At 50.7% G+C, this 13,224-nt stretch overlaps 1 protein-coding gene and 1 non-coding gene across 2 annotated transcripts in view; one reads left to right on the forward strand and one right to left on the reverse strand.

Annotated features, from left to right (window-relative positions):
- The first annotated feature begins 1,361 nt into the window (after nt 1–1,361).
- The window catches only part of LOC125686094 (zinc finger protein 501-like), a 474,399-nt gene continuing 462,536 nt past the window's right edge, over nt 1,362–13,224 (forward strand). The window contains exons 1-3 of the mRNA XM_048929734.1: nt 1,362–1,659; nt 1,964–2,044; nt 2,234–2,360. Of these exons, the coding sequence (XP_048785691.1) occupies nt 2,021–2,044; nt 2,234–2,360 (151 nt within the window). The 5' untranslated portion in view covers nt 1,362–1,659; nt 1,964–2,020. The remainder of the gene's footprint in view (nt 1,660–1,963; nt 2,045–2,233; nt 2,361–13,224) is intronic.
- Nucleotides 12,216–12,297, reverse strand: TRNAL-AAG (transfer RNA leucine (anticodon AAG)). Its single transcript has one exon. It is a non-coding gene; the product is annotated as a tRNA-Leu (tRNA).

Raw genomic sequence — 13,224 nt, forward strand, 5'->3', positions numbered from 1 at the left:
GCTGCCTCTGTTTGTTGAACTGTGTAGAGGCAGTGCCTTCAATTACAGTTTTCTTGGTGCAATTTCACATCTGTTTGGAATCAAACTATAAAAGTTCAGGATGTGTGGCATAAAGGATTGTAGGTGACAGAGGGAAGTCTTTGTTATGTGAATAACCATTACCTTCAGTATCACAGAATGGCTCGGGTTGGAAGGGTCCTCAAGGATCACGAATCTCCAACCCCCTGCCACATGCAGGGCCACCAGCCTCCACATTTCATAGCAGCCCAGGCTGCCCAGGGCCCCATCCAACCTGTCCTTGAACACCTTCCGGGATGGATGGGGCATCACAGCCTCTCTGGGCAGCTTCTCCAGCACCTCACCACTTTCACAGTAAAGAACTTTCCCCTGACATCCAACCTAAATCTTCCCTCCCTCAACTTAAAACCATTTCCCCTTGTCCTACTGTTGTCTACCCTTTCAAAGAATTGACTCCCCTCCTGTTTGTAGGCTCCCTTTAGGTACTGAAGGCTGCAATGAGGTCACCCCACAGCCTTCTCTTCTCCAGGCTACACAAGCCCAGCTCCCTCAGCCTGTCTTCGTGGGGAAGGTGCTGCAGCCCCCTGATAATCTCTGTGGCTCCTCTGGACCCTCTCCGACAGCTCTCTGTCTTTCTTGTGCTGGGGGCTCCAGACCTGGGCACAATACTCCAGATGGAGCCTCATGAGGGTGGAGTACAAGGGACAATCACCTCCCTGTTCCTGCTGGCCGCCCCTCTTCTGATGGAGCTCAGGATCCCATTTGCTTTCCGATCTGCCAGAGCACACTGCTGGCTCGTGAAGTTTTTCATAAATCAGGACCCTCGTAGCGCAGCAGAAATATTGTGGAATATCAGTCGTTTTTCATCCAGGGAGGACCGGTGCAGTTCTCCTTTGCTTCTTGTGTTACTTCCAAACCTGACATTATGCTGATAACACCTTTCCCCTTTTTCGCCCTTTTACTGCCCCTAATGACCTCTGCTCGCTTCTCAACTATAACAGTTGCCACAAGGACATTCATAGGAGAATTTGGAACGTGCTCCGTGTCTCCTGGAATCACTTTGTGTCCCTTGTTGCCATTCTGCAGACTTCACCAACTTGCCACAGATGGATCCAAACACAATATACACTCCTAAGGGAGAAGCAGGACTGTATTTATTGAAATAGTACAAATAGGTTGTAGTGATTTAACAGTGACACAGCAAGATGGGAGATGGTTGGATACACTTGGTTATTTACTGCATAGAAGATAGGGATATACCCACACCTACGGCAGACCTTCCTGTTGAGTCACGAGGCTCAGAGCGGTCCCCGTTCCTATGTGAAGTCCGCAAGCCACAAAGGTAAGGAGCCTGGCCATGGCTGGATCCGCTCCTAGTCCCAGGCTTGGTCAAGGGCCGTACGTCAAAGGAATCATATGTGCACAGTCTCTCTAAGACATAACCTCAGAGGAGCAATGATAGCTCCAAAGTAACAATGAGTCTCTTCCAGAATCTCTCTATCCGGAAGGAGTCTTGGCGGCAAGGTGCAGGTGTGCAGGTGTGACCTCGAGAGACATCCCTACTTGAGGGGAGATCCCGTTGTGCAGCACGCTGCTGTGCAGGAGAGCTCAAAGGGCACCTGGGCTGCTCCCTGTTTTGGGGTAAGATGACAGAGTCCTTGCCATGCTTTGTCTTAGGCACACAGTCCATGTGCCCTCAGCAGTTGAACTGAGTGTCAGCTGACAGTTCTTTCAGCCCCACAGTTTGAGACAGCTTTGAGATGGTTCATCTTTTAGCCAGAGTTGAGGTTGAGGTTACCAGTGCTGTTGCTGCTTGTGTTCCTGTGCAAGGCCTGCTGTGCCATCCCCCAGGCAGTGCCCTGCAGATGGGCTGTGGAGGGCTGGGCTGGGACAGGGACTGCTGCGTTCCCTCACAGCTCCCCTGCCATTTCTCTTGTCCCTGCAGGCTCCAGTTCAACTCTGCCTTCCAGCCGTGATCATCTCAGCTGCAGGGGAGCAGCAGATGGCCACAGCACATCCATCTCAGGTAGGGGCTGGGGGAAGCAGGCAGGAGAGGCCGAGGGGCGAGGGATGTGAATGCAGGGGAGAGGGAGGTGGCCTCAGGCAGCGTGTGTGTGCTGGGGCCAGAGAAGCGGCTGGGACGGGAGTTTGTGTCCTGTTTGAGCTGCTTCCCTGGGCCTTGGCTGTTCCCAGCAAGGAGCCTCTTTGCTTGCAGGAGCCCGTGAGCTTTGCGGAGGTGGCCGTGTATTTCAGCAGGGAGGAGTGGGCGCTGCTGGACCCTGCGCAGCGAGCGCTGTACCGGGACGTGATGCTGGAGACGTACCAGTGCGTGGCCTCGCTGGGTGAGGGCTTTGCTGCCTTTCCTCCTCATTAGGGCACCTCTGGCTGTGCAGAATGAGCCTCTGCAGGCCGGGCCTAGCAAAGTTGCCATGCAGTCACATATTGATAACTACAACAGCAACAAAGGAAATACTGAGAAGTGTGAATTTCAGGTATGCTTTGTCTGCACAGCAGACTCATAAATGCTCCAGAGTCAGTGCTGGCAAGCAGGCATCAACCAGCAGGGAGAAAACCAGCCCTTATGTTGTTGCGCTGCATGGTGTCACCAGCTCCAGCTAACAGATGACTGCCTGGGTGCTTCTTTACAATGTAGCATTTTGCATTCAGTTGCCATAAACATTTTGATGCCTTGGTCATTGATATATTGGCAGAAAATAAACAAACTGTTCTCAATTTCATTTTAAAGGAAATATCCCTTTGGAGTTTTCCATGTTGTAAAAGCATTCTTTGCTCCAAAGGAAGCTGTGTGCCCAGTGTCATTCAGGGCCAAGGTATGGTTTCTCCCTGGGGAGGGGCTGTTGAACAGGCACTGTGCCAGAATGAGGGAATTGTTCTCATCTCCCCTGTTTCTCTTTGAAGCTCCACTTCCTGCCCCCAAACCCATGGTGATCTCCCTGCTTGAAGGAGGAGAAGAGCCCTGGATCCCAGATGTGCGTAGCCCTGAGGCCGTGCCAGGAGACCTCAACCCAGGTGAGGTGGTGGAGGGAAGGAGGAGGTTGGGTCTGGAAGAGCCATGTCTGTCTGTGTTTTATTTTGGGCACTGTGTGCTATTTCTGGATTTCCTCTTTCATCCAGCAGGAACTGGGATTGCAGATATACTGGAGGACCTGGAGGAAAGTGGTGTGGCCGAAAGGCGGTGGGGTGGTGTCTGTGTGGAAGAAATCAGAAGGGATGTCCAAGGAGGCCTGGAGCAAGGTCAGGGTGAGCACATCATGGAGCCACTGGGAAAGCGTATGTTAAAGACAGGGAGGAGCCCGTTGGACTTCAACGTAGGTCAAAATGAGCCTGAAGAACCCAGGAGCAAGGATGTGAGCCAGCAGAAAAAGCAGAATTCATGCACTGAGTGTGGGAAAACATTAAAATAGATTGCAACATCGTTAATCACCAGTGCATCCACTTTGCCCATACAAGTGCTCTGATTGTGGGAAGTGCTTCAAAAGGAGGTTCCACCTAACTCGCCACCAGGTTATCCACACGGGAGAGAGACCCTACAAGTTCTCTGAGTGTGGGAAGAGCTTCAAAAGCAGTTGTCAGTTGAAGCAGCACCAGCGCATCCACACAGAGGAGAGACCCTTTCAGTGTCCTGAGTGTGGGAGGAGATTCAAAAGCAGTTCTGAATTGAAACAGCAGCAGCGCATCCACATGGGGGAGAGACCCTACAGGTGCTCTGAGTGTGAGAAGAGCTTCAAACGCAGATCTAATCTCAACATCCACAAGCACATCCACAGAGCACAGAGGCTGTAGAAGCATCCCAAGATACAGGGAACCTTCAAAAGTGGTTCCAGCCTTGTTACCTACCAGCAGAGCCGCAAAAGATACAGAGCCTCCATAGATGTAAATGTGGGAAGAGCTTGAGCCAGAGCCCCAGCCTGATCAGCACCTGTGGCTTTGTGTGGTGATGAACCTTACAAATCCCTTGAGCAGAGGACGAGCTCTGCGCCCTAACTCCTCTTTCTCCTTCTTTGCATGGGAATTATGTATATTGCTCTCTTAGAACTGCAGTTGCTGTGTTGAGTGGCCATGCAAAGGAGAATCCAGAGTGGGATTGTTACACCTCTGCCAGGTGGCCCATTTCTACCAGGGCTGTGTGCAAGGAGAGTCACCTCTTACCTCCCCTGTAGAAACCCATCTGCTGTGGGGCAGCAGGTGAGGACCAAAGGAAACCTCAGCTGGGCTGATGTCACCAGGAAGGAAGAAATCCTGTCTGCAGGCAGTGTGGGAAGAGCTTCATCTGGAGCTCAACCCTCAGTAGAGGCCAGAGAACCAACCCAAGAGGAGAGTCCCAGTGAGTGCCTTGACTGCAGGAAGAGGTCTGTCCACAGCTGGCAGCTCATCACACACCGGTGGATCCACGTGAGGAACCCTACAGATGTGCAGCCTGCAAGAAGAGCTTTGGGCACAGCTCGAACCTGCTGAGGTACCAGAGTGTCTGCACTTGGGTGGAGTCCAATCCGTGCCTGCAGCAGTGAGTTCACGTGGCAGGAAGCCTTAGAAATGCCTGGAGTGTGAGAAGGGCTTTGTGCAGAGCGCAGAGTTTCGTGAGATGGCACTCGTGGAAGAAGTGCTACAAATGTCCCATGTGTGGGAAGATTGTCAATCAAAGCTCCTACCTGATCAAGCACCCTGGGATCCACAGAATCACAGAATCACAGAATTGTAGGGGTTGGAAGGGACCTCCAGGGATCATCGAGTCCAACCCCCTGCCAAAGCAGTTCCCTACAACCAGGTCGCACAAGTAGGTGTCCAGGCGGGTCTTGAATATCTCCAGAGCAGGAGACTCCACCACCTCCCTGGGCAGCCTGTTCCCGTGCTCCGTCACCTCACCTAATGAAGGTCTTGTGTACATTTGTGCAGAACTTCCTATGCTGCAGTTTCCGGCCGTTTCCCCTTGTCCTGTCTCCACACACTGCTGAAAAGAGTCTGGCCTCGCCACTCTTCCCCCACACCTCAGGTATTTATAAACCTGGAATAGATCCCTTCTCAGTCTTCTTTTCTCAAGGCTAAGCAGACCCAGCTCACTCATCCTTTCTTCACAGGGGAGATGCTCCAGGCCCTTCACCGTCTTTGTGGCCCTCCGCTGGACTCTTTCCAAGAGATCTCTGTCTTTTTTGTACTGGGGAGCCCAGAACTGGACGCAGTACTCCAGATGAGGTCTTACCAGGGCAGAGCAGAGGGGGAGGATCACCTCCCTCGACCTGCTGGCCATGCTCTTTTTAATGCACCCCAGTAAGCCATTGGCCTTTTTGGCCACAAGGGCACACTGCTGGCTCATTGCCAACCTGTCGTCCACCAGGACGCCCAGGTCCCTTTCCGCAGAGCTCCCCTCCAGCCGCTCATCCCCCAACCTGTAGTGGTGCATGCAATTATTTCTCCCTAGATGCAAGACTCTACACTTGCTTTTGTTGAACCTCATGCGGTTTTTTTCTGCCCAGCTCTCCAGCCTGTCCAGGTCTCGCTGAATGGCAGCACGGCCTTCTGGCGTGTCAGCCAATCCTCCCAACTTTGTATCATCAGCAAACTTGTTGAGGTGGCCACTATCTCCTCATCAAGGTCATTGATGAAGATGTTGAACAAGACCGGACCCAGCACAGACCCCTGGGGGACACCACTGGTTACAGGCCTCCAGGCAGACTCCAACGACGACCCTCTGCGCTCTGCCACTCAGCCAGTTCTCAACCCACCTCACTGTCCACTCATCTATCCCACACTTCCTCAGCTTTGTTACAAGGATGTCGTGGGAGAGAGTATCAAATGCCTTGCTGAGATCAAGGTAGACTACATCCACTGCTTTCCCCCCATGTACCCACCCAGTGAAAACATCGTAGAAGGCTACCAGGTTGGTCAAACATGACATCCCCCTGGTGAACCCATGCTGACTACTCCTGATAACGTCATTTTCTTCCAGTTATCTGGAGATGGCATCCAGCACAGCTGTTCCATCACCTTTCCAGGGACAGAGGTGAGACTGATTGGCCTGTAGCAGAGACCATAGGAATGCCTGCACTTCAGGAAGAGCTTCATCCAGAGCTCAATCCTCATTAAACATTGCCCATTCCAATGAGACGGTGGCCCTGCAAGTGTCCCTGGTGCAGGAAGAGTTTCTCTCAGGGCTGGCACTGTGAGAATCCTTCTTTGTTTTTTTGGCTCAAAGTTTGCTTCCTTAGGTATTTTGTTGAGGAGGCAAGTGATGGATGTTGTGTGGCAATCAACATCGCTGTGTGGACAATTTTGCATCTTTGGAACTGTTTGCCTTTGGAAGATAGTGCTCAGGATTGTTTACTGGCAGAAGATCTAGCCTGTTACCAAATAACTCCTGTTTGCTATGGAAGACTGAGGGACAATGCCATTGTATCCTGCGAAGGCAAGATACAAGTTGGCGTCTCCCTGCTCCCTCTTATCTGCTGGCAAGGCCAGGAAGATAAGAACAAAGGAGTTTCCTGCTGAGGCCCCAGAGCCAGAGGCTGCCACTCAAAGGAGAGCTGACTCGACCACTTTGGATTTGAGCTGTCACTCCGAAGACAGCTGACTTCACCACTTTGAAACCATTGAAAAGGGGCCATCATCGCCATGGTCCTCGTCGTGCTTCGTCGTTGTCAACAGGACAACTCTGCCTGACGACCCACCGCTACTGAAGATCAAAGACTGAACTACGGGGGGGGGGGCGGATGGACGGACGGACGCACATATGGAAGTCACAGTTGGGTTTTGGGGGGGGCGTGAAATACACAGTGCAGTCCAGGGGGATACATGGGAGTTGGGGGGCGGGGATCACGTGATGCGGAGGGGGGGGCACCAAAAGATCCCAATGGGGACATGGGGTGATGGTTGTGGGGTGGTCCCCAAATCTCTCCCATACCCCCCCCACCCTGGTCAGTACCTCTGTGTTATCTGGAGCTGCTCCGTGCGGGGGGCTGGAACCGGAAATTCTGGATGGAGGGATTTGATGCGCGCCCCCCGAATTCTGGGAGGATGTGGGTGGAGTGGAAGTGGGGGCGTTCTCCGTTCCGACTGGGTTTTCTCGATGGATAGAAATGTAACATTTTTAATGTATATATATTTTTAGGGAGGGGGTCCGATAATTTCCCGGGGGAGAGCAGACTGATTTTTTTGTTTTTTCTCGGGCGACTTCTGGCGTGTATTTTGGGGCACCCCACGAATGCAGAGCGCCACGGCACTGAGCTGCGGTGGCTGGAGGGGGAGAGGCCTTCGCGGGCGGGGCCTTCGCAGGGGGCGGGTCTTCGGGGGCGGGGCTACCGGTGGAGCTGGATGAGGGCGAGGCCTGGTGGGTCTATGCGAAGTGAACGGGGCTACACGGAGTGGAACTAAATGTGGGCGTGACCTTGAGCTGTGGGCGGGGCTACGGGCGGTGGGCGGGGCGAAGCATCTCCATCCCATTTCCCCTATAGAACGGCCCGCCCCATTTCCGCGGACCTCCCCCGGTTTTGGGTGCAGTGGGGGGGGGCCCTGTGGGGGAAGGGGGCTGCTGTGTGCAGGGTAGCAGCAGCTATAGGACTGGAGGTGGGGGCAAGGGACCCCATTACCTCATCCCCATAACCCCGTAACTCCAATCCTGTAAGCTTAGCTCCAACCCTGACCCTAAACTTGACCTTGACCAGACCAGACCTCATAATCTCAACCCTGACCTCAATCCCATAACTCCAACCCCGTAACTCCATAAATCCCATATCTCCTATCCAATATCTACCTCTGACACCGGCCCCATAACCCCCTAACGCCAGTCCCATAACTCCAACCCTAAATCTAACTGTGAACCCAGCCCCATAACCCCACACCCCCAATCCCCCTCACAGTGGGTAAGAAGGGGTTAAAGGGTTCTTTCCCTCCCCTCTCCCCCACACCCCACCCCCAACCTTCACCCCACACACCTGAACCGGGCAGGAAGGTGTTGAACCGTCCCCTCCCCTCTAACCCTTCCCTTCCCTTCCCTACACCCAGTCGAGGAAACCCCATAGACATAGAAATGGGGCGGATATCCCAAAACCATGGACTGGGGACCCCAAAGACAATGGGTTGGAGACCCCATAGACACAGCAATGGGTCAGTGCCCCAGAGACAGAGATTGGGGACCCCATAAGGGCAGCGTTGGGTTGGAGACCCCAAAGACCCAAAGAACGGCCCAAAGTTCCCCCCACCCCCGAAAAACCCTGTTGGAAATACCCAAATAATTTTTGTCGGAACGGTATCTCTGATAAAAGCAGATTTTATTTGTGATTGCAATGGCAGGCATCCCACAAGCAGGAGCGACCCTATGGACACAACATGACAGTCTTTATATCCTGTTTTCCCCCCTTACCTCCCCTGTTTCCCCACTGGCTGGGTACTCCAGGTTCACAATCTTATCAGAAGGTTTACATTTGTTAATTACTTGTTAATTTATTTGTTATCTGGTGTCAGTACCATCCTCTCCAGCCCAATTAAGTAGAAGGGCTCCTGAAAAGAACTATTAGCTCTAATAAAGGACCCGAATGGTAGCAGAAGCCATGAAATTAACAAAATTCTTATTTTGTTCTGATGCAGAAGCAACGTTCAATTCACACAACCCCAAACCCACAAATCAACCCCATATCCCTGCAAACTGCTGAAAACCAAATGAAATACTGCAGCAACAGACCCCCCTCAAAGGCCCCAAAAACTCAACAAAATACCCCAAACCCCACCAGATCACCCCTAAAATCCAACAGATTGCCCCCAAAACCCAACAACACACCTCCAAAATCCATCAAATCCCCAAATCCCATCAATGTACCTCCAAACCCTCAAAAGCCCAACAAATCAACCCAAAGCTTCACAACCCCGCCCCCCCCTCCCCCTCTCCCCCCCCCCCCCCCCCCCCCCAAAAAAAAGGGGAAATGCCCCAAATCCACCAACTTGGATTTGGATTTTTGGGGGGGTTTCCTTCCCTCACCACCACCGTACCCAAAACTCCCCACTTTGGCCCCAAAATGTGCTGTGGGCGCTGGAGCAGCGATGTCTGAAAGGAACAGAAAGGAGCCAAAAGGAGCCAGATGGAGCCAAATTCCACCTTTTCTGCCCCCAGAAAAGTGAGAAATTCGCTGCAGGCGGGGCACCCTTTGCTGCTTCTTTTGCACTTCTTTTCCTTTTTTTTATTTTTTCTCTCTTCTTTTTTTTTTTTTTCCCCCCTTTTTCCTGAGTTAGGGGATGAAGGGCAAACATGGGCCGGCTGTAAAGGAAGCCAAGACAAAGAATGTAGCAAGCAGGATGTGCAGTAAATAAGGGTTAACCATTGTATAGGAAGGTGAGTAAAGAGAGGACAAGTTAAGGGTTAACCACTGCATAGAAATACAGGTAAGCAGGATGTGAGGCCAGTTAAGAAAAGAACATCTTGAAACTCTATTGTAAACTTGGAGAGAACATCACACAAGGAACAGGTGGGATCGGATCACTTCGGTTGAAGATAATGAGCCTTCATCCCATGACCACCAGAAGACCCCCACTGCCCACAGCACACGTGCAAAAGGGAGGGACCGTATGCTGATGGGTTCTTGGAAATGTAATAAATATGTATACGAATTCCGGGAAAAACACTGATTATGCATTAACTCGGCCTCTATCTGTACCAAGCTTTTGTCCTAGTTCGGAGGAGCGATCGCCCTGGCACCCAGCTTGGCGCCAAACGCTGAATAAAACATACCTGCTTTATAACCTAACTCTGGGTTATAGAGTTTGATTCCGTAAATCATTCCTTTTCCCTCCATTATCTCCTTTAATCCATTTTCCCATTCTCTCCTTTTATTTTTTTTTTATTTTCGCACTTTCGCCTTTTATTTTTTCCCAAATTTTCCCCCTTTCTTGTCAATTTTCCCCCATCTTTCCTCATTTCCCCCCTTTTCCTCATTTCTCTCCATTTTTCTCTCCATTTTCCCCAGCTTTTCCCCATTTTCCCTTTTTCCCCTGCTTTCCCCCTATTTTCTCCCATTTTTCATTTTTCCCCATTTTTCACCCAAATTTCCCAATTTTTCCCTCAAAGTTCCCAAATTTCCCATTTTTTCTCATTTTCCCTCAAATCTTCCATTTTCCCCCAATTTTCCCCCAATTTTCCCCCAATTTCCCATTTTTTCCTTTTCCCCCCAAAATTTCCCAAATTTTTCACTATTTCCCCGCTTTTTTCTCCTCCTTTTGCCCTCATTTTCTCCCATCTTTCCCCCATCTTTCTGCAATTTTTCCCTGATTTGTCCCCAAATTTTCTCATTATTTTCCCCCATTTTCCCCAATGTTCCCATTATTCCCCCTTATTTCTCCCTTATTCCCCCGTTATCCCCCGTTGTTCCCCCCCCCCCCCTCCCCCCGCACTTTGGTCGCTCCGCACTCGCGCTCGCTTCGGTTCCGACCCCCCGGCGCTCCGTACGGACCCTCCCCGCCCCCCTCAAATTCACACCGCGCGGAGCGGAGCAGAAATGGCGGCAGGACCCGCGGAAGTAACAGCGCTGCGCGGGCACGGCAAGGAAACCGCGCGGAAATTTGCGCGGATCGCTGCACTGAAATCTGCGCGGATGGCTGCGGTGCGCGGAGCACTGCGCGGTACTTTGCGCGGCTGACCGCACTGAAACGTCCACGGATCGCTGCGCGGCTCCCTGCGCTCCCCCCCCAGTTTGCGCCCTTTCCCTTCGTCTCCATATTCCTTTTCCTCCATTTATTTCCTTTTGAAAATCCCCGTTTTGGCTTTAATTTCGGGTTTTGTTTCATTAGATCGAAATTTTCATTCATTCTTCCCGAAGTTCCGTTTTGTTCCCTTTGTTTCATTTTGTCCCCATTTGCTTTCTTTTGCCTCAATTTTGAGCCCATTTCTTCAAATTTTGACTCATTTTAAAATTTCCATTTTAAGAAAAAACTTCGGTTTTTGAAAATTTCGATTTTTTCCCCCCAAATTCGATTTCTTTTGGAAATTTCGATTTTTTCCACGATTTCGATTTTTTCCCAATTTTGATTCAATTTCTTTGTATTTTTTCCCTTAATTTTGATTTAATTTCTCTGATTTTGATTTCACTTTTTCTCAATTCCAATTTTTTCCCCTAATTTTGATTGCATTTCGTTGAATTAATTCCAATTTTTAAATTTGGATTCTATTTTTCATTCATTGCCGTTTTATTGCCCCCAATTTCGATTTCTTTTTAATTTTTATTTCATTTTTTATTTCAATTTTTTTCAATTTCAATTTTCTTCATTTTTTTTAATTTTCCATTTTTTCAATCTTTTTATTTTATTTCTCTAGTTATTGATTTTTTCAAAAAATTTCATTTCCATATTTTTAATGTTCATTTCCTTTTTTATATTTGAGTTCTATTCCTTTAATCAATTCTCATTTTTTCAATTTTGATTTTATTTTTAAATTTGTTTCATTTTTAATTATTTATTTTCTTTTATTGCCCCTTAATTTTGATTCCCTATTAATTTTAACTGTACTTATTTTGATTTCATATTCCATATTTTTTAATTTCTAATGTTTAATTTTTCCATTTTCCTCAATTTCCTCCCAGTTTTTCCCAAATTTCCCTCACCCGCCCCCATTTTTCCCCAATTTCTCCAACATTATGCAGTTTCCCCCGTTTCCCCCAAATTTTCCCCATCCCCCCATTTTGTCCCAATTTCCCCATTCCCCCCCAATTTTCTCCTGCATTTCCTTGAAATTTCCCCGTTTGCCCCAATTTTTGCCCATTTTTCCTCTGATTTCCCCATTTCCCTCCATTTTCCCCATGTTTTCCCCCAATTTCCCTGAAATTGTCCCCAATTTCACTCCAATTTTCCCCCTATTTTGCTCCCGTTTTCCCCAAATTTCCTCAATTTCCCTCCAATCTCCCTCCACCCCCCTTCACCACCCTGCATTTCCCACAGGTCCCAGATGCACTGCAGGAAGTGACGGTCATTTCCACCCCCACCGCTCTCCACCCTCCCCCGGGGCACCGCAGCCACCCACAGCTTCCCCCCACAGGTGGGGCCACTGACCCTCTCCCCCCCTCCCCCCCCTCCAAACCCACAGTCCCATTTGGGGCCCCCATTTCCCCATAGGGATCCCCTCATGTCTTGGGGTGCAAAAAGATGGGAGCAAATGTGAGGGGGGCTGGGGGGCACTGGGGCGTGGACCCCCAAAAGATGCTTTCTGGCAGTGGTGGGATTCGAACCCACGCCCCCGCAGAGACTGGAGCCTTAATCCAGCGCCTTAGACCGCTCGGCCACACTACCCCATGGGACACCCCCAAATCCCAATGGGAAACAATGAGGAATCCTCAACCCAGTGGGATCCAAAGGGGTCCTACCACCCAAACCCATCAGCCAATGGGATCCTACAACCCAAACCTATCACCCAATGGGATCCCGCCACCCAATCCCATCACCCAATGGAATCTCACCAACCAAACCCCCTCAGCCAATAGAGCTCCACTTCTCCAAGCCCCATTATACCTCACTCAATGAAATCCCACCACCCCAATCCCACCACACCAATGGAATCCCATCACCCCAAACCCCATATGGGGGACTGGGACAAAACGGATGGGTTCCATTGGCAGCACTGGGGTGGGATGTGGGATCAGAGCTGTTCATCCCACCCCAAACACAGATCTGACCCACCGCCACCCACCTATATAGGGCCACAGGAGTGCAGTGGGGAGCCATGGGTCCCCAACATGCTCAGCTTGGGGGATGAGGAGCCCAAGCAACCACTGCTGTGGGTTTGGGTCTGGAGGAGGAGGTGAAGGGGCTGCCCCAACACCGGGACGTCCTCTGGGTCCTCCTGCTCAGGTAAATGGGGGATGGATGTAATGGGGGAAAGTGGGTGTGGGAACCAATGAGTACCCATATGGGGATGTGTCCACATCCCACCAGAACTCCATCCCCATCCCCCTCCCACAGTTCCCATCCCCTTTCCATGATTCCTTTCCCTCTTCCCACAGTTCCCATCCCTTCACCTCTCCTTCTCTTCCCCTGTCCATGGCTCCCATCCCCTTTCTATGGTTCCCATCCTCTTGTCATCCTCCTCATCCCCTCTCCACAGTTTCCATCCTTCATTCCCATTCATGGCCAACAAATTGCTCAGCAAGAGCCACACGCTGCCAGGCAGCAATGCCAGCAGTGCTGCAAACACAGCCTATGTTGCATTGCCTCCTACAG

Source organism: Lagopus muta, chromosome 31 (assembly GCF_023343835.1).
Source record: "Lagopus muta isolate bLagMut1 chromosome 31, bLagMut1 primary, whole genome shotgun sequence".
NCBI classification, from domain to species: domain Eukaryota; kingdom Metazoa; phylum Chordata; class Aves; order Galliformes; family Phasianidae; genus Lagopus; species Lagopus muta.